We start from the raw sequence: 24118 nt of genomic DNA, 5'->3' as shown, positions 1-24118 counted from the left end.
CGTCTGCAGAGCCAGGAACTGTATCTTCCACGCGGTTGTGATTCACTTGGCAGCTACTTGAGATAAACATGTTGCGGTGGACAGACGCCTGGGTCCCGGTCCGGGGGAGCAGGCTGACGTGGGCGGGCTCTGCCCAGGTCCCAACGTCAGCACGGGCAGCAGCGCCAGGCCACTTGGCCAGATGGTCCGGAGTGGAGCTCTCGCTCTGTCTTGCCTCACCATGGCCCCCAGCATCATGTCACAGTGGAACCAGAGAAAATTAGCACCTAATTATAGGCCCCTCTCTGTGAAGAATGGTGCTGGTGGTGTGTGTCAGCGTGTGGAGGCTGGGTGGTTGACTCACTGCGGGACTGAGGGGCTTGTAGACCAAGCAAAGGACACGCAGAACAAATGCAGAGGCCATGGAGGAGACACAGTTGATGACACACACACACACATATGCACTGGAACCCACACAAGCGAAAGAATGAAACTCCCTTCGTTCTGGTTGATTTGTGCCACAGCATGGTCTCCCTCCACCCCACAATGATGCCACAACAGAAACCACTTGTGTTCCCTCTATCTCTGATCCAACAGGATTAATTACACACACACAATGGAAGCTGATGCCTCTGGTTTCCATGCTCCGCAGGCTCCCGTGTGCTCAGGATGAAGTAGTTAATCTTCACTGGGAACAATGGAGATTTTTGCTCTGGTGCATTTGGTTGGCACTTAGATGTAGAGGAGAGTTTGAGTATGCTGCCATCTTGTGATTGCATCTGGACAAGTACAGGATGTAAATGAGAGGACTGGATGAATATCCTTGATTGCTTTTTCAGTGCACCGCAAAGTAATGTTGAATGGATGTCAAAGGCATTATGTGATCCCCAAATGTGTGACAAATATTAAAAACCTCTAAATCTACTATCGATTAGATTCTGCAGGATACTCAGACTCTAAGATCAAGTGACGATATCCTGACGGCTGCTCAGGCGGAAGAGCCAATAGTCGTCATAATGAAAGAATGAAACTCTGAAAATCGAAGAAACGCCGGCTGCTGAAGTTGCGAGGCTCTGCCAGCACTGTGAGGAATCAAAGAAATGCAATCACTTTGTCTGGAAAGTTAGCCATTAAATCTTTATTAGGTCTGCAAAGACTTACCAAAAATAGGTTAATATAACAAAAACAAGTATCTCATTCTTAAACCATACAAAACCATATTACATCACACTTTAATACTTTTGATTACTCCAGCGTCTCCGAACATTCATATGATGCCATTCTTTTACAACGCAGAGAGAGTAAAGCATCACTCAGAGACTCTTAAAGCACACCGTTTGCTCCTGAATGTGGATGCAAACTTGAAAAAAGTCATTCCGGGAGTTAATGCAAAAAACTTTGGCACAGTAGATATTCTGTCATCAAGAAAACTGTAAGCAAACGTCCTGGCAGGTTTTAGTGCATGTTGAGTATCGTAATTCACTGACGAGCGAGGAACAGCGAGAAGAAGGCGGAGGGTCGGTGGATGGGGAAGGGGCGGGGCTCTGGTTTTAGGACACGACCACCTTGTAAGGACTGCCGGGGATATTGTCGTCGCCCCATTTGACGATGACGGTGTAGTTGCCCTTATCAATGATGGTGTAGGTGACGTTGTAGAGCTTGTTGCCCATGTGCTTGACATACACATCCTCGCAAGGAGTATGGGGTCCATGCACGCCCACCATGAGCATGTTGGTACCTGAAGGGAGAAGAGGGAGATTTAATATGGTGTACAAAAGATGGATAGGTGTATGGCTTTAAATGGCATGAATCAAAAGGTATCTACACCCAATGGATGAAATGATGAAGTATAATGCAAGAGAGACTTTAGCCCAGAGGTCATTATCATCCAGTTTTTTCAGTTCTCCTCAACATTTTAGTGTAGAACTTTTTTTGGGGTGTTTAAGGAACAACCTTGTTTACGTTTTGTTCACTCTCACTCATCAACCTTATTTGCAGTTAAAAGAAACAGCTCTCGTAAAATATATGCTACCTGCCCAGCACTAAGTTTAGAGCCAGATATTTCCCTCAGGACTTGGTGTCGGCCAAGGAGAACGACATATTGGATCGGATCGAGTTTCCGGAAACATAACTCAAGTGAACGAATGTTACATTTCGTTCCGTGTCTGCTGCTGGCAACTGTTTGCGAACGCAGTCACTATAACTTTATATGGCGCCAATGTTTCAGTGTTGTGTTCCTCGGCCAAAAAAAGTGGTTGAGAATCTTGTGTTTTTACTGCCTGTGTCTCTTGCCTTTATCCAGATGACCGTCTCACCTGCTTTGCTGCAGTCAACTGTAAAGTTGTTTTTCTGTCCGACAGCAGCCTTGGACAGACCCGTCCCCAGACACACCACCATGCTGGCGTCCGATGTCAGTTTCGACGAGGTGGTGGAAGAGGATGAGCTGGAGCTGTAGGCACCACCCACTTTGGAGGTCTTGGTAACTGTTTCGACCAAGACGGACGAGGTCTCGTGAAGGCTGTGTCCCCCTGACAGCCGGGCTCCTGTAGGATATCAAAAGCCGGTTATGCCTGAGCTCCAACAGTGACAGCAGGAATATATCCACGTGGCGCCAGAACCAGGCAGCTTTTATGCAAGACGTACACTGAGCAGCATGCACGAAGATGACATAACATTTTCATCGCAACATTTGTTACATAATCGAGACACTTGTCATGTGAGATCCACAGATCAGATGGGAGAGCGACTGTCAAGCAGACCTGTGATTTTAGCTTTGAACGGGCTGCCCACGATGTGCTGCGGTCCTCCGTATTTAATGGTGATGAGATAGTTGCCAGGTGCCATGGGTGTGTAGTTGATCTTGTATCCTTCAGGACACTCCCGACAGTCCATCTTGACCTTGGAGGGCCCGTCGATGTTGACGGACAGAGTGGCAGAGCCCGCGTTACACGTGTTAACCACAAACTCCGAGGATGCACCTGGAAGGAAGAGAGAGATGCAGAAGAAAGATGCTGTCAGGCTGCACCACCAGCTCTGCTCCCAGTAGACCGCACAACATTTCACACCTGTGCAATATAAATACACACCATACGTTATTCGGTCCGTATATATTATATTTTAATTACTCGAGATTCTTTTTTGGTATTTTTTATTAGTTTTTTTTGTTTTATTGCGTATTGCTTATTTATAATACTTTCTTTTTTTGTCTTGTTTGCACCTTTGCTGCAATAATCCCGTAAATCTCCCCACTGCGGGAGTAATAAAGGATTATCTTATTTGATCTTATATAAAAGGCTGCTTAATGATTTAAAATACAAATCACAAGGAATCTGTAGAGTTGTAGTGGATTTTATATGAACTTGCGCATTTAAATGAGAACCTGGGTTTTACATCAATACATATAGAAGGATAAGATCATTAATAGGGGATATTATAAAGAATATTCTGAAGAATGTGTTGTAAAGCATAGAAAAGTATGATCACTGTTTTATATTTGTAACTATAATGTTGATTGCTAGATGTTTTATGGGTATTATAACTATAGGTATGAATGAGATGTTTTGATTCTGGGACGTAGTGGGTTTTAAATCCATGCTGAATCATCTTCAAATATGGTCCATATCAGTCGTGGTGGTGTTGACATCTACCTGTGGTTCCTCCCTGCAGTCCAGGGCCATGTGCTGTCACCATGCCTGGATCTCCAGCCAGCCCGGCGTCACCCACCCGAACGTTAAAGGGGCTTCCAGGGATGTGGCATCCGTTGAACTTGACGTCTATGCCATGAACTCCATTCTCCCGCGGAATGAAGCGGATCGCATTCTTGTCTGAACGCGACACAAAGCACAAGAGGGTTTAGTCATCCTAAATGGTGCTTTACAGATTTAAAAAAAGAAGTGAGATCTTTGTCTTATGCGGTCTCCAAAGTGAGGTCGCTGCGTACCGCTGTCGAGCTCGGTGACATAGCATTCCTCTGAGGAGCCGGCGGGCGTGTGGACTTTGGCGTTGACCACACCTCGAGCGCCATTGCGCTGCACCATAAAGGACGCCTCTTGGTTTACCTTCAAGTCCTTCTCCTACAAACGACAGGGAAGAACACGATCAGAATATGAGAGAGTGTGTAAGTGTGTGTGTGCGTGCTCCGCACCTCGAGGGACACAAAGTGTGTGACTCATCGCGCCCGAACGAGAATAGACCGAGTGGTTTAGTGCGAGAGGCAGAAAAGGTCGGAGTTCACAGCGAGGCGTTTATTGTTTTTTGCCCCACGAGCGGTCCTACCACACATAAGAGGCAGTGTGACATTTTAAACGCCGGTCTGTTTTTGTACTTCACCTGGCTTCTAGTGGTAGAAAAGCGCCGTAAAGTGGCATTTCATTCAACCACAAATACATGTTTTTAGCATTGTTGGCTGTTGTGATGGAAACTGTGAGAGCAAATAAAAGAAGCTCCTGTGAAGTGAGGAGAGCAGTATTGTGTGAGCTGCTTCAGGTATCCTCTTTATAGTCGGCCCAATGTTTTTCGTGCTGACCGTCCATACATAGCGCAGCTTGTGTTGCACCACTTTAGCAGGGGACAGTTAATCCGGCCCTTCATCACTGGCCAGCATCACAGTATTAAAGTCGCAGATACTGCTCCAACACTGGCGTTCGATTACACTTCAAGGGCAGAGTGCTATTAGAGAGCAATATATCAGCCACTCAAACATTATCTTACATGCAATCTGTTATCCAACCCTGATATTCTGTGGCTGTGGATGTGTTCTGTCTGCAGGTTCTGTGCAACAAATGAATGGGTTTTTTGTGTGTAAGGAATGTGTGTGTGATCCTACCTGAAGGCTTGTTACTGTGAGCCTGCGGGCTTCGTCTGACAGCGTAGCAATCGGAACAATGAATGGGCTGTCAGGGACGTGCTCGTTGTTAAACTTTATTGACACCTCGTAGTCACCTGGGGAAACAGACAGGTTATCTGCTTTCTCCATCAAAAACATTTGAGGAAGTGTGGAAGAATGACTAAAATGGAGAGCAATTCAGAGACAAAAAAAACCTTTTGAGAAAAACCTTAAAATTGAGGAATTTCTGCATTTGTGGCAGATAAAAGTTGTACCTGGTTCTTTCACGACGTAGGAGACGCCACAGGAACCGTCCTTCCTGTCCTCAAAGGAGATTTCAGCCTTGCTGGGGCCCTCGACAGCGATAGACAGACCGCCTGCACCTGCCTCTCTTGTCCAGATGCTAAATTCAGCTAGAGTAGGTGAAACAAAAGGGATCCACATTTAAAAATCATGTCTTGAATAGTATTAGGAGAAACAGGTTCAAGTCCAATTGGGGAACTTACAAGGTGCTGCAGCCACGCCTCTCTCCAGACCGGGCCCGCCTGCACGGACCTTGTGTGCTCCTCCCTCCCCCATGGGCCCGACAGTGAACTGGAAGGGGCTCCCGGGGACATGCTGTTCTCTGTACTTGACGTTGACGGTGTGGGGTCCCATCTCCTGGGGGATGAAGCGCACGCTGTAGGTGCTGCTCCCTCCATCCACGATGTCAGCGTCCACTGTTTTCCCACTGGGGCTGGTCACCTGAGCTGTCATGGCCTGAGAGCCACTCTCAACTGGTTGAGGCAGAGCAAGACGTGTTTAGATACAGCCAAGACGGATCGAAAATAAAAGAAATACTACAACAAACATCATTGAAAGGACAGTTAAAGCCACGTTTCACATATTTTATTTGGACTCTCACCTTCAGGTCTAGCGGCAGTGATGCCCGCAAAGCTGCTGAGGCTTTCTCTGCCCAAAAAGTCTCCAAACACATCTCTGAAGGGGCTCGCTCCTCCGCCCATCTGGGTGCTCTCCTCCACCCGTACCTCCCGCTTGGTCTCTCCGCCACGGGTTTTGCTGATCTCCGTGCGCTCCGTGCGGGTGTAGGTGTGGCTGCTGCGGGTGAACGTCCTGGTCAGCCTCTCCTGAGCTGAAACCATCTGGAACCAGTTCCCTACACAGGGGGAGGGGGCAGGTGAGAATATAAATGTGAGTGCATCCATTTTAAGACGGTTGACCGCTGCCCTCTAACCACCTTTGGCTGCTCCTGTGCTCACCTGGGATCTTGAGGTTCAGACCACATGTGCTGCCGACCGAGGCAATCGAAGAGGCCTGTCTCTTCCTCGTGATACTCTCCTTCATCCTTCCTTCTCCGGTCACCTTCACGGTGAAAGGACTTCCTGGAGGGCACAGACACATTTACAGTCAACAAGATTTCATTTTTAGATGTTTCGTATTTTAGGATTTCCTCATAGATTCTAACCTGGGATGTGTTTTTCAGCAAACTTGATGTTAACGATGTAACTCCCAGGTTCGGTTGGACAGTAGGTGACTCTGCACGTCCCGTCCTCCACATCTTCACAGTTGATGTCCACCTTGCTCGGGCCTTCGACTGACAATGCGAGACCTCCATAACCTAAAGGGAGAAGACAAGTAGAGGGAAGTTGAAAAGGTATGCATTGCATTTGTATTTTTTTCAGAAAGTTGAAACGAACCATGTCTAAATCGTACCTGCGTTTCTTGTATCCACGAAGAATTCAGCTATTACCAAAGTGTGCGCCTCCGTCAGGCCTTTACCGAAAGCCTTCACTCTGCTGGCCTCGCCGATCTCTGACTGTCCAACCATGATTTTAAAAGGGCTGTTGGCTACGTGCACCCCATTCTTCCTCACACTCACTTCGTGCTCGCCGACCTCCTTAGGTGTGAAAGAAATACCTGCAAACATAAAACATTTATAAGAAAATCAAGACAGAGACGCAGAAAAAAAGGAAATCTAAATGCATTCAATAAATCCGACAACGTCTTATCTAAGTTTCACTCTTTCTATTATTTTCTGTATCTGGCACGTGAATATCTCACCAATGTGTCTGTTGGGCAGCCTCTTGAGCAGGCAGGGCTCCTCGTTGCCAGATGGGGCTCTGATACTGGCAGTCAGAGAGCTCAGATCAGTCTCTGCGATCTTCAAGGACACGTCAGCCGCTGTGCCGACATTCAGCTGTGATGTCCTGGTTATGGCGTCATCCCCTTGAGATAAAGAGGGAAAAAAAGTGGTTAAGATATTTGATATGACAGCATAAAAAAAGGTCTACGGGAGAAATTATTAATGTCCTCACCGGTGATCTTTGCAGTAAATGGACTGCCAGAAATGTGCTTGTTGTCAAACTTGACAATGATGTTGTAGTCTCCAGGAGCTGTGGGCAGGTAGGACACCGTGCAGGTGCCATCTTTGTTGTCCTTACACGTGATCTCGGCCTTAGAGGGACCCTCCACTGCCAGAGACAGACCACCTGAGAGGGAGAAAACCAACACCCAGATGTTCACTTTGCTGCAGTGTAGTAATGGTTTCCTCAGATGCACTGGGAAATAGCAAACATCACTGTGGAAGTCAGGTTTAGTACCTTCTCCTGCGTTCTTGGTAACCACGGTGAAAGTGGCAGCCTTGTTGACCATGCCGAAACTCAGACCGGAACCGTAAGCAGTCACCACTCCACTGTTCACAGCGTCCACGAAGAACTGCAGGGGGCTTCCTGAAGGGATATAATCGTAGCCAAACAATGAGAGTGAGAACTGTGACATGCATCTATTGCATTGGAATATGAGAAAGAAATCCTTAAATAATTCAAGGTTACTTCCCATGGTGGTAACGAGCCGTGTTTCTGACCTGGAATGTGGTTGCCGTCATATTTGATGTCCATCTCGTGCAGACCTCTCTCTGTGGGCTGGTACTTTATTGTGATGGTGCCATCCTTATTGTCAGTGATATGCGGGCGGCCAGTCTTCCCTGAAGGCATCCGCACCTCACCTAGAATGACAGCAGTGAAATGTCAGTGACCTAAAAAGAGATGATTTTTCAGGTGTGTGAGCACGACTTGTTCCTCTTTGAGTGGTATTTACCACACCTGTGATTTCCCCTTGCTGAGGCATGAAGGGGACGAGGAAGTTAACCGGTCGGAAGAGAGGATCCACAGTATCGCGGGGAACAACTGGCTCATTTGAGGCCTGCCGATACAGAGAGCAGAAACATTGTTTGCATACATACCATCAGAACAAGAGTGCATCGAGTTAAAATCCTCCTTTGCTCACCACCACATGGAAGGGGCTCTTGGGGATGTTCTGACCCCCAAATCGGATAGTAATCACGTATTTCCCAGGTTCAGGGGCGGTGTAGTAAATGTCAAAGGTCCCATCGCGATTTTCCACCACATCCATGTCCAGCTCCATCCCTTGTGGGGTCTGCACTTTACAGGTCACCTTGCCTTTCCCAGCAGCTTTGGCATCCACTGTGATTACCGTATCCTCGGAGGTCTGCAGCTTCTGCAGATTTGCTGTTGGGTACAGAGAGGGAATATGAATAAAGGGAAGAGCTGCTGCATAAATGCACAGATTCTAATGTGTCACATAAATAAAAAGAAAACCTCTGTTACTCACACATGCCATGTCCTCCAATAGAAACTGGAAGGAATAAAATGCAGATTTTGAGTATAAATAATGCTATAAATGCTACAACTGTAATGCATTATCTGTATTTATTTTAAAATATTCATGAATCCAGTAGTTTTTTTTACCTGTGATGCAACATTTGCTGGCGTCCCCTGTGGGCAGGGACTGGATGCGGTAAGGGGAGTAAGGGATCTCATCTCCTCCATATTTAATGGTGATGGTGTAGGGGCCTGTGGAGTCTGGTACATAGGAGACAGTGTAGGTGCCATCCCTGTTGTCCTGGATGGTTGCATTCTTTGGCTTGCCCTCCGGGTCCTGTCCATAGACATTAGACAATATTATTATTCATTGAAATGATGTCTTATAATAATAAAAACGTATTGTGTGAAAGGTAGCTGGACCCACCAGAATCTGCACAGTCAGCAGTCCCTCTCCAGCATCACGGGCATCAATGGTGAACTCAACTAGCAGGCTCGCAGGCACACCTTTGGTGTCAAGACCAGGGCCACTAGCGTGCACCTTACTGGCGTCATGCCCAGGCTGAGACATTACCTTGAACGGACTGTAGAAGAAAGGGAAAAATGTAATTACTAAACCCAGACCTGTAAAAGACAGAAATGAAAATGTGCAGAACTGCACCACTCTTTTTTCACTCCAGCCAGGCAGAACTTTAATTAACACATTTCTGCTTGGATATATTGTTTCTCTACATATTCTGTACCTGTGTGGGACTTCCTGATCTGCATATTTGACAGCGACAGTGTAAGGGCCATCCTGGGCTGGGGTGTAATGAACTGTGTGGGTGCCGTCGCCGTTGTTCTTCACACCAACTGGCTCCACAGTACCTGGAAACGAGACAACATGGAAATAATCATACACAACGCCGACTTGCTGTTATTTGTCAGTTTGTCACAGTCAAACAGCATGTTCTCACCTGTTGGGCCGTAGAGTTTGACATCCAGTGGGGCCTGTCCGGCCTGAGTACAATCTGCTGTGAAAGCCTGAGGAACATGGGCTCTCACTCCGGTGCCCAGACCTGGACCTGAGCACTTGACCTTGCTTGGGTCCACGGGGTCCTTCACTGGAACACGGAACGGACTGCCGGGGATCGGGTGACCTCCGTAGTTGATGTTGACGTCATAGTCTCCAGTAGTGAACGGGATGTACTCCACACTGCAGCTGCCATCTTTATTGTCCTTGCAGGATATTTTTGCCTCTGAGGCTCCCTCGATGGTCAGGCCCAGGCCTCCCGTCCCAGCCCCCCTGAGAGAGAACACGTGTATTTTATTTCTCATTTGAGATGAGTTGCCACAAAAAATCTCCTTCTCGATGTGATCCAATAGTACCTGGTCTCCACGGTGAAGCAGTTGGGCTTGTTGGTGATTCCTCCCTCCAGACCTGGTCCAAAGGCACGGACCCGGGTGGGATCACATCCCTCCACCACAGACACTCTGAAGGGACTCTTGGGCACTGGGGCGTCGTCATACTGCACCTCAATCATATGCATTCCTGCACACAAGCAGATGTCAGCACAATGTCTGGTGTCTCTGGAGCGCTGTTCATTCTGTACACACGACATCTCATGCTTCTGTCCATCTGTTGCTCTCCTGGAGGTTTATTCCCTTTTTCCCCCAGTGAAAGGAGAGAAGTCGTGGGACAGGGACGTCGTATGCGTACACATTGTAAAGCCCTCTGAGGCAAATTTGTAATTTGTGATTCTGGGCAACACAAAATAAACTGAATTGAATACCTCTCTGCCTGAATGGTCTCCAGGCAAGGAAATGTTTTCTGTTATTACTGCTTGCTTTTAATTATGAGTCAGACCATTTCCCTTTTAGGGAGATAAACATCTGTTTATTTATTTAAAAAATGCCATTGAGAGCGCAGACGCTGTGTTGAACGTACAAGGCGTTACAGCTGTTCCCGATTCATTATTCTGTTACAACAATTTTTTGACAGAGCTCTCTCAGTAGGACTATATGCCAGATTGCCAGCAGCACAACCATGATATTCGAGCATGTCTGGTACTGGAGAAGTACTCTGTCATCTCTTTGCTTTGTTTTATATGTCTCTATTAATATCCCCTGTCATTCCCCTGCTGTATAGCTGTGTGCAGCACACATACCTGCCTTGTTAAGAGCTTCTGTTCCTGAGCACACTATTTATAAAACAGAGTCTGTCTGCCTCTCTGCCTCCCTGCTCTCTGCCCCTCACATCATTGCTCCACTGCATCATTCTGTATTTATACCCCTCTCTTTCTCATTATTTATATTCCCACTCTCCTGCTTTATTCCCAAATGGCGCCCAACACGAGCACATGTTAGTGATTGCTCAGTCTGTCTTTCAGACAGCCTCCTGTGATACATCATCTGTCTGCAGGGGGTTAGGGTGGTAATGTCACAAGTTTGACACATATCTTATTTTCCTCATTGTTGTTTGATTCCTTTCCACCATATGATCCCTTTAAATGTGTTAAATGACATCAGGTAATATGTTGTGCCTCACCATCCTCGAACGCTGTGTATTCCACTCTGTAGGTGCCATCTCCCTTGTCAGTGATGTAGGTGTCTGTGGCGGTGCCAGAAGGGCTGATGATGTGAACCTTCACATGATTTCCTCCAACCTTGTTGAGGGCGCGAGTATCAACAATGAAGTGGGTTGTCACTTCTCTGAGGACTCCTGGAAACAGAAAAGCCCTTCAGGTGATTTGTTACTGATGAGAAACAAGACCAAGTGGGCTCAGTCCTCTTAAGACTCAAGACATTGTAGATCCTGATAACAGATTTGTGAGCTGCTGAAATACTGCATACTCAGGCTGTAACTAACACTTAGAAATATCCTAATAGCTTGTGTCTTGGCTTTATAATGATGTTCAGACAGAGAAAAGTAACCTGCAAATGTTGTAAATTGTTCTTGATAAATTACTTCAATTGGTTTCCTGACATTTAACAAATCAATTATTGACTATTTCTTTTTACATTCCCTTTGGTGAATTAAAAACTTAACATGGATTGCAACTTGTAATAAGTTCAGGTTCTTGGTGTCGTTACCTCTGGGCTCGACTCCTGGCCCATAGACATGCACCCCGCTGGTGTCCACAGAGGGCTCGACCTGCAGGACTTTGGGAAACTGGGGAATCGTCTGGCCGCCGTACTTGATCGTGATGGTGTGCGTGCCATGGAAGGGTGGGATGTACGTGACAGAGAAGGTCCCCTCTGCAGTTTTCTGGATGTGCACCTCAGCCTTTGTCCCGGTCTCTGACACGATCTCAATGGTGAGCTCAGCGTCGCCTGCCAGGGTGCAGTCCACAGTGAAGGTCGCTGGTTCGACCGCCTTGGCCTTCTCTAGGCCCGGCCCGGTAGCAGTCACCTTGCTGGGGTCCAATGCTGAGCGCACTGCCGCCTTGAAGGGAGAGCCGGGGATGTGCTGCTCGGCAAACAAGATGTTGATGGCGTACTCCCCTTGCTCGGTGGGCAGGTAGAACACTGAGCATGTGCCATCACCATTGTCCTGGCACTCAATCTTCGCCTCGCAGGGGCCCTCCACAGTCAGGCCCAGCCCACCTGCCCCAGCTCCCTTTGTGTCAATAGTGAATGGAGCTGGTTTACCCACAATGCCACCCTTCAGGCCAGGGCCGAAGGCTCGCACCTGCGAAGCAACAGCCGGGTCAGTTTTTGAGATGTGGTATACAGAACATCAAATATTTGTATGTTGGGTTTCATGAGCCTCACGTAAGTGTTGAACTACATGCATCTTTTATGAACTTTTACCTTTGAAGGATCAGCAGGCATCACTGCTTCAACCACAAAGGGGCTTCCCATCACCGGGTTGCCATCATAGCAGACTTCAACCTTGTACTGCCCTTCCTCCGGGGGAATATACTTCACACTGTGAGCGCCTTTGGCTTTGTCTGATTCCAGCTTGCATGGAATTGGTCGGCCAGAGGGTGAGGTCATCTTCACGCCCACATTGCCCTGCCCACCAGCACCCTTTGTGTTCACCGAGAACTCCTGATCCTTTCCAACCTCCACTTCTGCGAGAGAGATTAACATTAAAATACTTGACGTGTTGCAGTTATCTATCATTTCACGGTGCATGCAAGAATATAGTATTTGTGTTTGTAACTTACTGGTGTCTAATCCATCCACTTTCACCTTTCCAATATCCAGAGTTGGCGCCACTGAGATGTGGAACGGGCTCTTGGGAATGGGATCTCCTCCATGAGTGACTGAAACAGCCATGTTACCCTGAAAAATAACAAGCGGAAGAATTAATATTGATTGGCTGATGCGTCATTGTGAATATTCTCCGCATCCTGTTCTAATGTCAATGTGCTTCAAGCAGAAGCCTACTGTACGTTACCTGTTGAAGAGCCGTGTACTTGACGGTGTAGGAGTAATCGTGGTTATCGATGATCTCGAAGTCTCGAACTGCCTCTCCTGGGCCCGATGCTGCAAAATTCACCCCAGGCTTGGCCTTGCCAGCTCCCTTTGTGTAGATGGTGAAGTGGGTTGGAGTTCCCACCTCCACTCCTGAAACACACATTGTTTATTGTTCCAAGTCAAATTAAATGATCTCATTAAATTATTGGAGTGACTTCTACCAGTTCAAAGACCTATACATTTGTAGCGTTTGGTATGTACACTAATTATGGTTCTTGACGTCGGTGGCTCTCACCTGTCTTGTTGAGTCCAGGGCCCTCTGCTCTCACCTTACCGGCATCATGGGAAGGATCCACTTTGACTTTGAAAGGACTGATGGGAATTTCCTGACAAAGCCAATCATAAAGTCATCATAATAAATTTCATAGGACTAAATACAATTTTTTTATAAAGATTTAGACAAAACTCATCTGTCCCTCTTGCACTGTATTCTTCTTACCTGGTCAGCAAACAGCACCATGATGGTATATCGGCCGGCACCGGGGGGAGTGTACTTGACAGTGAAGGTGTCATTGTCATTCTTGATGATGTCAAATTCAATGTCGGCCTCGGCTGGGCCAACCACCCCTGGGGCACACTTGATTCCAATGCTGATGTCCCCTAATGGTGCATAGCAATGAGCACAGTTCAAGAAAGGTCATTCAAAAATAGATCATCTGAATAAATGCTCCACTGCCAAGAGCATTATCTGAAGTGCATTTCAGATTAGGCGGCACAGCTTTACTTATTCTGTTCATTCTGTGCTATATTTTGTTCAACATCCACATGATGAAGCACTCATCATTTTCATGAAGAGAAGAGTTTTTAAAACCACACACACCGTCTCGTAGTACGTGCTCACCTTGACCGGCTTCACCACAGTCCACTGTGAAGTAGGTTGGCTCATTAGCCTTGAGCCCCGTCTTTTCCACTCCAGGCCCATAGACCTTAACTTTGTCTGGATGGCATCCCTCTCCAACCAGCACCTAATGAAGTCACAGTGTACTTGAGACAAAATACATCTGCCGCAGTCCTCTTACTCTATCCATATTTGATGGAGTATTATTAAATTAAATTAACTGAATTTTAAGTGTAGCACAGTTATGTGCGTGTACGTCGTCATGTGTCTTACCCTAAAGGGGCTGTTGGGGACATTGACGTCTCCCCAGGTGATGATGATGGTGTGTTTGATGGGCTTGAAGGGGGTGTACACACACAGGAATGTGTCGTCTCCTTTGTCAGTGATCTTGATATGGATGGTGCAGCCTTCCGCGTCCTTAGTTGATACAAGAGCATGTCAGCTCTAGTCTCCGCATGATCAATGATGTGTTCCGGTAAATAAACAATGACGTTTTCACAAACTGGAGCTCTCCATACCTGCGCGTAAATTTTGAGCTGGCTCTTCCCAGCCATGCGAGCATTAATGGTGAATTCAGTTGCTTTGTTCACAATGACGCCAGTTGGTCGCAGGCCCGGACCATGTGCTTTCACCTGTAACATGTTGTTGTTTTCATGGATTTTGTTGAGAATATGATCATTTCACTAATGCAGCCTGTCTTTATATTCGATCCTATACTGGTATATAGTACAGTGAGTGGGAATAACCTTCTCAGCGAAGACATCATTGGCGGCAGGAAGGATGTGGGCCATGAAGGGGCTGTCCTTGATGTCCTCGTCATCACAGACGACGTGGACGGCATAGTCACCGGCCTCAGTGGGCCAGTAGCGCACGTCACAGGAGCCATCGCCCTTATCGTCACACTCAATTTTAGCCTGTGATGGGCCTTCGATGGAAAAGCCTGAACATCAAAAGAATGAAGACATTGAAATTTCACACTCGGAAAACTATTTTTAACTTAATTTACCTCGGTAAAAAGTTGTCGCACTCGAACTTTACTCACCTAGAGTTCCAACGTCAATGCCGATGGCTTCTACGACAAAGTCAGCAGATTTTCCCACCATGCCAGTCTTCAGACCAGGTCCCCAGGCCCTCACCTTCTGAAAACCTGCCTCCTTGCCCACCTCCACTTCGAAGGGACTGCGGCACAGAAGGTTACACAATATTACCGTGTGTCAATTTGGATGTGCATTGATAATGAATAGCCAAAAGCAGCAATTAAATCCTACCTGCGTGGGATGGGCTGGCCTCCCCAGGTGATGCTGACTGTGTATTTACCAGGCTTAAGGGGGTAATATTCACATTCATACACACCATTTCCTGCATCTCGCACTTTCACTTGCTCCTCTGCTCCAGCTGAGGGAGAATAAAAAAGTCAATATGTATTCTTATCAAAATGGCAAGACATTATATGCATTTTGTTTAGCATTTTGTTCTGTGAATAGCCTTCAGACCAAACCCCGACGTGAATAATCATAAAAGTGTATGAGCAGTGAGGACCGATGCATAGAAGAGAGAGCTGCTCACTCGGTCCCTTGACTATGACGCTCAGCGATCCACTGCCAGCTCCCTTGGTGAATACTTTGAAGTCTGCAACCTCCTTTACTCTCACGCCTTTAGGCTGCAGGCCTCTGCCTGTAGCTCTGCAGGCATTTGGATTTATTGCTGAAAGGAATAACATCAAGTGTGAAAAAGGGACATATTTAGCAAGGCAAACAGCAACTGAGAGTAGCCGGCAGTTGACAGCAATGTTAGTAGCAAACACATTAAAATATCCAATTCAAGAGGGATTCCTTAAAGCTTGACTGACAGGACCTGCAAATGAGAAAGATGCTTTTTGCAGCACAGATAACACAAAGTAGCAGAATGTTGAAGGTTATTGCATATTGGCACGTTTGAGAGCATCCAGGGAGCGTCTCACAACATTTCACTGAGTCAAAATGTTGACTGCAGGCTTAAACTGAATGTTGGCTGATGCTAATTTAAATGTGATACTCACAAACATGTCAACAGCGCACAAGCAAAGATATTTAACAGAGAAGAACAAAGTGGCCAGAGATGCAAATGGACCATCTGTACACTATTTGTACAACGTTGCATCTCATCCCTCTCTGGACATAACAAGACCGTCAAGCTGCAGGACGCAAAAAAAGATGGCGCAGGCAACCAAGCACTGAAATTTTGAAGAAAGCACAGAGGGGCATCTGTAGTGCACGGCGAAGGAAAAGTTTTGGGACGTTCTGGCTGAGCAATGGGCGCAGGCTCCTTCCAGCAAACCATACTAACTTGGGCGGCCAGGTTTTGGGGGGGGTACCCCCTTTGCTCCGGGATGTGTGCGCACTGACTGAGGGACTATCTGCAGAGGAGCGCCAGCGAGAGGAGCAATGGGCGGAGCTAGAAATGACAGATAGGAAGGGTTATGGTCTATACTGTGTGGCTGTTCCCTTCCCAGGGAAGATACAGATGCGTGTAGATTGTGATGGATAGGTCACCCTGACACGAGCAGCATCGGAGGAAATCAGATTTATCTGACAGTAATTACAAACAGAGACAGATGGCTCACCCTCTGCAATGTTGACATTAAAAGGGCTCTTGGGTATCTCCTGGCCTCCAAACAGCACGTGGATGGTGTGAGGCCCTTCCAGCATGGGACGATAGGTGCAACGGAAAACACTGTCGCCCTTATTCTCCAGGAGGAGCTCCACTGTGTCCTTTTTGCCCTGAGGATCAACGATTATCACACTGACGTCGCCGTTCCCAGCACCTGCGTGTGACAGAAACGTGATCAGTTATCGCAGGAGACGCTGCAGCTTTAGCCTTCCGGTGATTTATTTGACAATAGTGCCAGCCTTTCATCAGATCATATTCCTGTTGTGTACTAACCAGCTGTGTAGATGTCAAAGTAGGTGGGTTTGTGAGCCACATTCCCTGTAGGATCCAGACCTGGTCCCCTCGCATGGACTTTGGTGGGGTCGCCCATATCCCTCGCCACATTCACCATGTAGGGGCTCTTGTCAATGTCCTGGCCAGCAAACAGCACTTTCACCTAAAGAGAAAAAAAGCAAGAAAATGTGAGCATCCTTTAAATAGAGTGGTTTGCTTATGTTGTTCAGAGTAACGTGTGGACGTAATGGTTTACCTTGTGAACACCTTCAACTTTAGGAACATAGGTGACAGTGTAGGTTTTGTTTTTGTCCTTGTTGGGTTTAGCCTTAGCCTGGAGTATGAGATGACAAAGTAAATGAGGGTTGGATTAAATTAGATGCCACTCTTTGCAAAACTGATACCGGGCAGGATTATCCAGAGATCACTTGTGTGTCAGGTATAACGTGCCTCCTCTTTGTGTCCCTCAGGATCCTCCACATAGACCAGGACCTCACCACTGCCAGCTTCCAGAGTTTCCACAGTGAACACAGCTGGTTGCAGCACTTTGTTGCCATGAGCCGCAATACCTGTAAAGTAAGACAAAGAGCGTGGTGATATATTCTGCAAGGTTCGGCGAAATGTAACATCATACCAGCAATAGGCAAACACATTGTGAAGCGTGCAGGTGTTCATGGCTACTGTTGGGCTACCCACCAGGCCCATAGGCTTTGGCTTTGTTTGGGAAAAGCTGTTTGGGCTTGAGAGAAGCACCAGGCTTCAGCTTTGCCTTGGGGAACTGAGACAGGTAGGTCATCACCGAGTGCTCGTCCACATCTGGGTCCACAATTTCCTCAGGGGCAATCACCTAGAGCACAGAAAGACAACCAGCAAAAAGAAAGGTCAATAATGTGTGTAATAATGTTTGTATGCTACATCAAAGACACCATAGCCTAATTTATGTTCCCATGTTTATACTTATTGTCTTGTCATTTGTTAGAATGGTGTGGTTGACTCTTTATCCGTCTTTCCCTTATTAATAGTGGAATGGAATTTAACAAATGTATTTATCCCTCTCTCCCTTCCAGCACTTGTTTGTCCGTCTATCACATTGTGGCACAAAGCATGCTGGTTATATTTAACCCCAGCACATCAGGGTTAAGGATTGTTACCCTCAATAAGACCGCCCGGGGGATTTATCCTGAGCCAGACCTTTCCCACATGTCCTTAACACCACCACAATGTACTGCAGCCCCCAGGGCAGCAGAGCCATGGCATACATCTCACCAATGCTAAACCTCATGGAAAACAGCTAACCGCATGCCCGAGACAAACAAGTAATCAATTTGCATCGAGCACATTACAATACGAAGACACAGAGTGGTACAAACAGGACTGGAGATATTGCACTCTGGCTCGGTTCACATTGTTATTCCGATCAGCGTGTGCATATTTACACCTCCGTTTCAGGGGGTGGCTCGGAAGATAGTCTGAAATGTCACACCTCCACAATTTCACAGATTGACTAAATAAAACTCGTACAAACTTACATACTGAGAGCTACAATAAAGTAAATAAAACTAATAGAAGTGAGATGGCTAATAAATATTTTATCACACCCTCCAGCATGATCGCCTCGGAAAAAACACTGAGCTCCATCTCATACGGGGAACTGCTTTTCTTCAGTTCTGGGTTGCCTCAGGAGTGTGTCCATGTGGTGAGGCAATAATGTGTCTTGGTGTTTGCTTCAAACTGCTTGGAAATTATTGGTTATTATTTGCAAACTGAAAACACATATATACCGACGATACTGTGAATGAAGAAAGTACCACCTACTTATCGCACTTTGTATTTTGGCTTTCTTGAAGAAATTGTTCTTGTTGTTCTGAGATTGTAGGCTACTCATGTTTGAATGCACTTATTGTAAGTCGCTTTGGATAAAAGCGTCAGCTAAAAGTCATGTCATGTAATGCTGTTGTATTCTCTTATGAGATCAACCCCACCCATCTGAGCTGAAGCAAGCTAAAAAAGCATGTTGTGAGTGACATCTATCATGCATCTTACCTGAGGCACGCCCAGCCATTCGTCAGCCTGCTGCATGGCTTCTTTGGCATTCTGCACGGGCTTGTTTGGATCCCACTCCGACCAATCGGGACACAAGCCTGACAGAAAGCAAACCGGACAATTAGACAATTATGCACAGGCAAATGCGGTCGTATGCTGCTGGCGCTATGATAAGGCCACTTGGGCTGCTACCACTATCTGCCTAACACCTCCGGCTGCAACGTCGCATGACCTTACCCACGCTGCTGTGCTCCAGTGAAGCCGCAATGTCCGACAACGAAGGTTCTCTCAACTGTTCAAAGGCTCGCGGCGCTCTGGCACTTTCGCTGTGGCTAAAGCTACGCGCTTCCGTGCTGCTAATGCCTAAATTGGATTAGTGCTGGTGATGGAGTGGCAACTAGCTCAAGCAGCCCAATGCAGCCACACACCACAGAATGCTATTATCCGATTAAAATAGACACACGGGCCCACGGTATTAACAGGGAGGAGGTGTGCAGATAAAAGCCGTGTCGAGCTGTCCGTTGGGAGGCACCATGGTGGGCCTTCCAACGTGTTTATAGAGGAAATGTGTGCTCTTCAATATTATGTCAGCACTGTACAACCACAGCTACGTGGTTCATAATGCAGCATCACTGTGATACCAAAGGAGATGGACGTCTGCTGTAGACCAGGTTTCTTCCTGGTCTGGCATGTGAACTTCTTTCGTACATTTCTATCTGATTTAAAAGCGTAGCGTCTGTGTTACAGAGAGACTTTCGTCAGTAACCCCGCGGTTTGGTATTAGCTGATGAAACCACAGAACCTTGTATGGCCAGTGCTGCAGCACAGTGTTTGAAAGATGCGTCTCGTCAGATCAATGGCTCATATAAACACAGTTAAACACAGTGGCTACTCCTCCACCTTTCGCTCTGTGAAGCCCAGCGAGGAGACGACTCTCATGTTCAGTGCTGGAAGCTCCAGCCTGAACTGGCAGTGACTTAGACTGTGGCCTTGTGGTCCTTGGCTGTGTGGCTTACAGGCACCTCCCTGTGACAGATAACTCTGCATGTCGACGCGGAGCCAAGCATCCCCCTCGACAGAAGAGGAGGAATGGTGCCCAAATTTGGGAGTGTTGTGTAGCAGCGGGGCTATAAACACTAAAGCCAGGCCTGTGCCTCAGGGCCCGAGACAGTGAGAGTGAACGCTTCAGTCATTGTGGAACAGCTGGCAGGGACCCCCCCCCCCCCACACACACACACACACTCCCCCCCCCAGCCATCAGCAACTTCTCTTGCTCACAGTGACCCCACCTGCTCTACAGAGACAGATTACACTGTCTGAAATCTGAATCTATGCGTGCGTGTCTGTGTGTGTGTGTGTGTGCGTGTCTGCGCGTGATCTGCATCCCTCATCTTTAGATGAGGAGCAAAGGAGACGACATCTCCTGAGAAGGTGATACTGTTACAAATACACTGACTGACACATGCCTGACCCCAACGTCCATAGCAACCAAGGATATCTGCTATATACAACACAATACAGCCACAGCACACTATTATTATGACTCAGCAGTTACTCTGCCCTGCCTGTGGACTCAGCTGATGCTACGACACACTTCTTACCGGGGGCACAGTTGTCCACCAGAGCTCCCAGAGCTTTGCCATCCTGCCAGTCCCGGTTGAAGTTGCGGATGGGCAGCTGGGGCACCTTGTTCTGTATCCAGCCCAACAGGCGCTGTTTGGGGGTCATCTTTTTAATCTCCTCTTCATCCTCGTCCTCCCACATGGGCATGGAGATAGAGTAGTGGAGGATGAGAGTCCAGATAAGACCCAGGATCAGCTTTAGATTCCCATCCACAATGGCTTTGCTATCTGTAATGAGACAGTGGAGACAAAAGTGTTCATGAGGATTTATGACTTCCAATGAGTTTAGATAATGCTCCCTGTCCTGCAGCATGTGACGGTTCTCTAGTTTACGGCACCTTCCAGCTGTATTTCCATCGTCCCTTGAGGGGAGATTTGTGCAAACTACAAGTATACTGGTGTTCCTTTTCTATGCTGTTATCACTAATCAAGGCAATATAAAGCTAAAACAAAAGAAATCAAGACGTAAGATCTGTACATAAATATATTATATTACAAAAGTCTTTCTTTGCTGTTCGAGTTGACCAGAACTATAAACAATGACGATTGACTGCTGAGGAGACAAGAATCCAATGCGTCTTGCTGCTTCCCCCCGAGCTCTTTTCTCTGAGACAGCTGTCTGGCTGAGGACCCCTGACAATCTGTCATCCCGTCACAATGGCAGTCTGAAGACAGTGACAGCTGAGGACAAGTGGAAGTGGATCCCACTCTGCATAAACACCACTTGGATTTCAATCACGTCCAAAACTTGTAGCGCTGGAGCGCGACAAATCAAAGCTGCGGAGTTCAGATTCACGCAACTCATTTCACAAAGTTCTCCCCGGATAAGTTTGCCGAATAAGCCGTTTCAAATCCAGCTCAATTTAGAAATTCAGCCATTTAAAAGAACCTCTGAGGAGCGCTTGACTTTAATGTCTTATCGACTAATCTTGTGTGATACACTCCACCTAATTCAGTAAAACTTTAATAACGAAGGTACTTTGATGCCAACTGTTTGTCACGAGACGTTTTATTGAGACTATTTATCTTTTCATAGGCGAGGGCCTCCTGTCAGAGGGTAACGTTTGAAGTGTCGCCGTGTGACTGGCGCAGGCAGGTGGCACGGCACAGGGTGGTTTTGATCCGGCCGTGTCTGGATTTAAGGGCAACTGTGAGCTCAAAGAGACATCCATCAATCGGGATCTATTTACACACTGTGACACATGTGCTACTAAGCCTGTGATGAATTCTTGTTTTTTTTGTCTATGGATCACTGTAATGAGAGTGAGACATTATCTTAAGAGCGATGCAGTGACCCACTAGAGCTGCTCGGAGGGAGAGGGCACTAAGAATTGAAATGCCAGAACTTTTATTATCACTCCCTGTTTCTGTCAAAACAGTCTGACATGGTGTGTGTCTGTACAGCTGGGACATCGGTGCCAGCCTCACACTGACATATTTCGTCCTAGACACACACACACACACCCTGCAGACTCTGAGTTGATATTTGAGATCGCGACCTTTGTCCTGCAGTGATTACCAGGAGATTTGAACTTGCTGTAATCTCCCCCCTCCCTTCCAGTATCATCACACACACACTCAAACTAACACACTCAGTGTGTATCCAGGTGGACACACTGTGGCCTTCACAGTCCACCGGCCAAAGCTTCAGCCACGCCGGGAATTTCACTCAAGTGTGTGGCACGATCATCAGTCACCAAATCAGAAAAATGCTCTGTCAGAGTTTTAATAACTTTTCTCCTGCATGAATTGTGGGGGCGTCTACAGGTGTATGATTAAGCCGTAACTCTTCATCTTACGATATAAGTGCTTTTCATATTTGGCGGCTCGTTTATCCTCAGTTATTAAACATGTCTAAGAGGTAGTAGCATTTTGGTGGAGTCAAGTCTTTTTCTGGTGACATTGTGAGATGTGATATCCACGACAGTTTACTGCAGCTATCTGCACCACAGTTTGATCCCTAAAGCCCCCCGGAGTTAATCCTCACCTCCCCGGAGCAGCTGATGGCTACCGACAGCAACGGGCTGTCGTCAAAGAGCCCCAGTGAGTCGATTTGACCTCTGACCTGACGCAGATAAGTGTGCGTGCCTGTTTGTGTGCAGAGGGGTGCATGTGTGTGAGAGTTGTCCACATGTACGGATACATTGTGTAATTCTCATAAACACGGGCCTCTGAATCTTCAGCTCATAGTTTGCCACATTACCGCAGCAGGTAGACACCTCAGCAGACTAGGCCTTGGCCATGACACAAGTAGATGACCTCAGTGGCACCAATCTGCACTATCTTTCCAATAAGCCGTTGACCTCAGCTCAATGCAGCTTTCTAGAGGAGATGGTGCTGACGGAGCTGACCGTATTTACCTGAGGGGGAACCGGAGGGTGGCTGCTATGCTTCTGCCACGATGCTGTCGGTCTGGACGGCGTTATCAGCCGTATCCACCATACACAAGTAACCAGTGGGGCATGTTTACATGCACTAAGATGTTCTAGTGGCCTGGTTGTATACACCAATCACAGCAAAGCTCGGATAATAACTGAGAGTTAGTGATTTTCTGCTCAGATAGACTCAAATTAGTTTTTTGTCTGCTATATTAATGCCCTGAATGGCTTTCTACAGCTCCTTTAAAATTATAGCAAATATATTAAATGTCGTTGCTGTCATGATTCATCTTTTAAATGTCCAAGCCCAGTATATTATTACTCACACTGTCAGCTATCATAAAGACATTCTTTTTTTATAACTGTCTAATAATACACATAATAGCACAACACTTATTGTTTTATGTTTAGGCTACATTGTACCACTGTATTGTTTCCATAAATCTTACCGATGGAGACCAGCTTGATGTGCTCTCTTTCCAGGAACTCGAGTGCCACAGACACATTCTCCAGTTTCATCTGGCGGAAGTTGGGTCTGGAGTGGTGCTTTCTGTACATTTTCTTCTGGCTCAAAACTTCCATGAGTGAAATTAGCTTGAGGCCATCAGTAAAATCCCTCTGCAGGTCGGTGACGGTCTTGTTGACGCACTTGAGGTGCTCGTTGCACCACCTCGTGAAGGTGTTCTGCTGGATCTTCTTCCATGGCGCGTCCTCGGCCAGGTCCTTCTCCGTGGCCGGCATCTCGTCGTCCTCCTCTTCCCCAAAGTCGGTGGCCTGGTAGTACTGCGGAGGCAGCTGGTCGTCGCCGTAGTTATTGCTCATCTTGTTGGTGTTTTCCGTGTCCAGTTTTATACCTCGGTCACACTTGCGTGTTGAATTGTGCGCTCGGGAGTGCAGACAAACTTTTAGCGGGTCGATGGCAAGCGCGCTCTCGCGGAGGAAAGTTCAACCCCGAGGGAGTTTAAAAAGCAGCCTGGAGATTTTTCAGATGTACTTGCGAAGAAACCACTTACGTCAGGACAGTGATGGATTAAAATATCCGATTTACAATGTGCAAGGGCAGCTGGTCGTCCGGGTTTTTGTTTTGTTGGCACCCTCTTGACAAGTAGTCCTTCTGGATGACGGCCCCGAGAAGAATGTCGCCTTTCTTTTTTAAAAAACGTTGCGCCGGAGCAGCGCAGTTAAAGTTGACACAGAGTGTGTTTCACTTGACTGTCCGGAGGGGAACGAGTTGGGTTTATAAAGGACCCTGTGGCCGCGTCACCCAGCCACTGTGATCATAGTCTATTTGCTTATCCATACGGATAACGTGAGTCGGGGTCGGTTTACGGGGAGAATGGGGGGGGGGGTTCGTGATTGGTCAGGACACCAGGCAGCGCAACAGTTGCGGCATGCTCTTTATTTTTAGGCGCTCCTATTTGAGAGGC

The 24118-nt window shown here is 47.1% G+C and overlaps 1 protein-coding gene across 2 annotated transcripts; it reads right to left on the bottom strand.

The window, feature by feature from the left end:
* Positions 1 to 1089: 1089 nt before the first annotated feature.
* Positions 1090 to 23899, bottom strand: LOC130195129 (filamin-C-like). 2 transcript variants are annotated; one of them, XM_056416439.1, is made up of 47 exons: positions 23141 to 23899; positions 20293 to 20541; positions 18692 to 18789; positions 17345 to 17495; positions 17099 to 17217; positions 16905 to 16982; positions 16649 to 16811; positions 16329 to 16529; positions 16052 to 16159; positions 15293 to 15430; positions 14995 to 15121; positions 14769 to 14905; positions 14473 to 14666; positions 14245 to 14358; positions 14000 to 14143; positions 13730 to 13853; positions 13328 to 13488; positions 13124 to 13214; positions 12809 to 12978; positions 12576 to 12693; positions 12217 to 12479; positions 11497 to 12094; positions 10952 to 11125; positions 9793 to 9955; positions 9381 to 9709; positions 9168 to 9291; positions 8852 to 9008; positions 8572 to 8761; positions 8435 to 8458; positions 8090 to 8331; positions 7906 to 8005; positions 7668 to 7808; positions 7405 to 7533; positions 7120 to 7293; positions 6866 to 7030; positions 6518 to 6721; positions 6270 to 6422; positions 6064 to 6186; positions 5709 to 5960; positions 5311 to 5580; positions 5080 to 5217; positions 4805 to 4920; positions 3920 to 4052; positions 3627 to 3803; positions 2739 to 2957; positions 2295 to 2522; positions 1090 to 1717 (listed from the first exon to the last, which is right to left on the bottom strand). In XM_056416439.1, exons 1-47 carry the CDS (start codon positions 23511 to 23513, stop codon positions 1530 to 1532), a joined length of 8232 nt encoding a protein of 2743 aa, XP_056272414.1. In that variant the 5' UTR covers positions 23514 to 23899; the 3' UTR covers positions 1090 to 1529. The 2 variants fall into 2 exon arrangements, with proteins under 2 accessions (XP_056272414.1, XP_056272415.1); XM_056416440.1 differs by lacking the exon at positions 16052 to 16159 and having other exon boundaries at positions 23141 to 23898.
* Positions 23900 to 24118: the final 219 nt, after the last annotated feature.

The sequence above is a fragment of the Pseudoliparis swirei genome, chromosome 6, assembly GCF_029220125.1.
Source record: "Pseudoliparis swirei isolate HS2019 ecotype Mariana Trench chromosome 6, NWPU_hadal_v1, whole genome shotgun sequence".
Lineage (NCBI taxonomy): Eukaryota > Metazoa > Chordata > Actinopteri > Perciformes > Liparidae > Pseudoliparis > Pseudoliparis swirei.
Note: the sequence above shows the minus strand (reverse complement) of the source record. Positions and strands in the feature narration are given on the sequence as shown.

Coding starts and splice junctions, on each gene's coding strand:
- LOC130195129 (XM_056416439.1), bottom strand. CDS start 23,513: ATGAGCAATAACTACGGCGACGACCAGCTGCCTCCGCAGTACTACCAG. Junction 16,812..16,904: donor AAGTTGAAGGTGTTCACAAG/GTAAACCATTAC, acceptor TTTTCTCTTTAG/GTGAAAGTGCTGTTTGCTGG. Junction 5,218..5,310: donor AGGCGTGGCTGCAGCACCTT/GTAAGTTCCCCA, acceptor CACCTACTCTAG/CTGAATTTAGCATCTGGACA.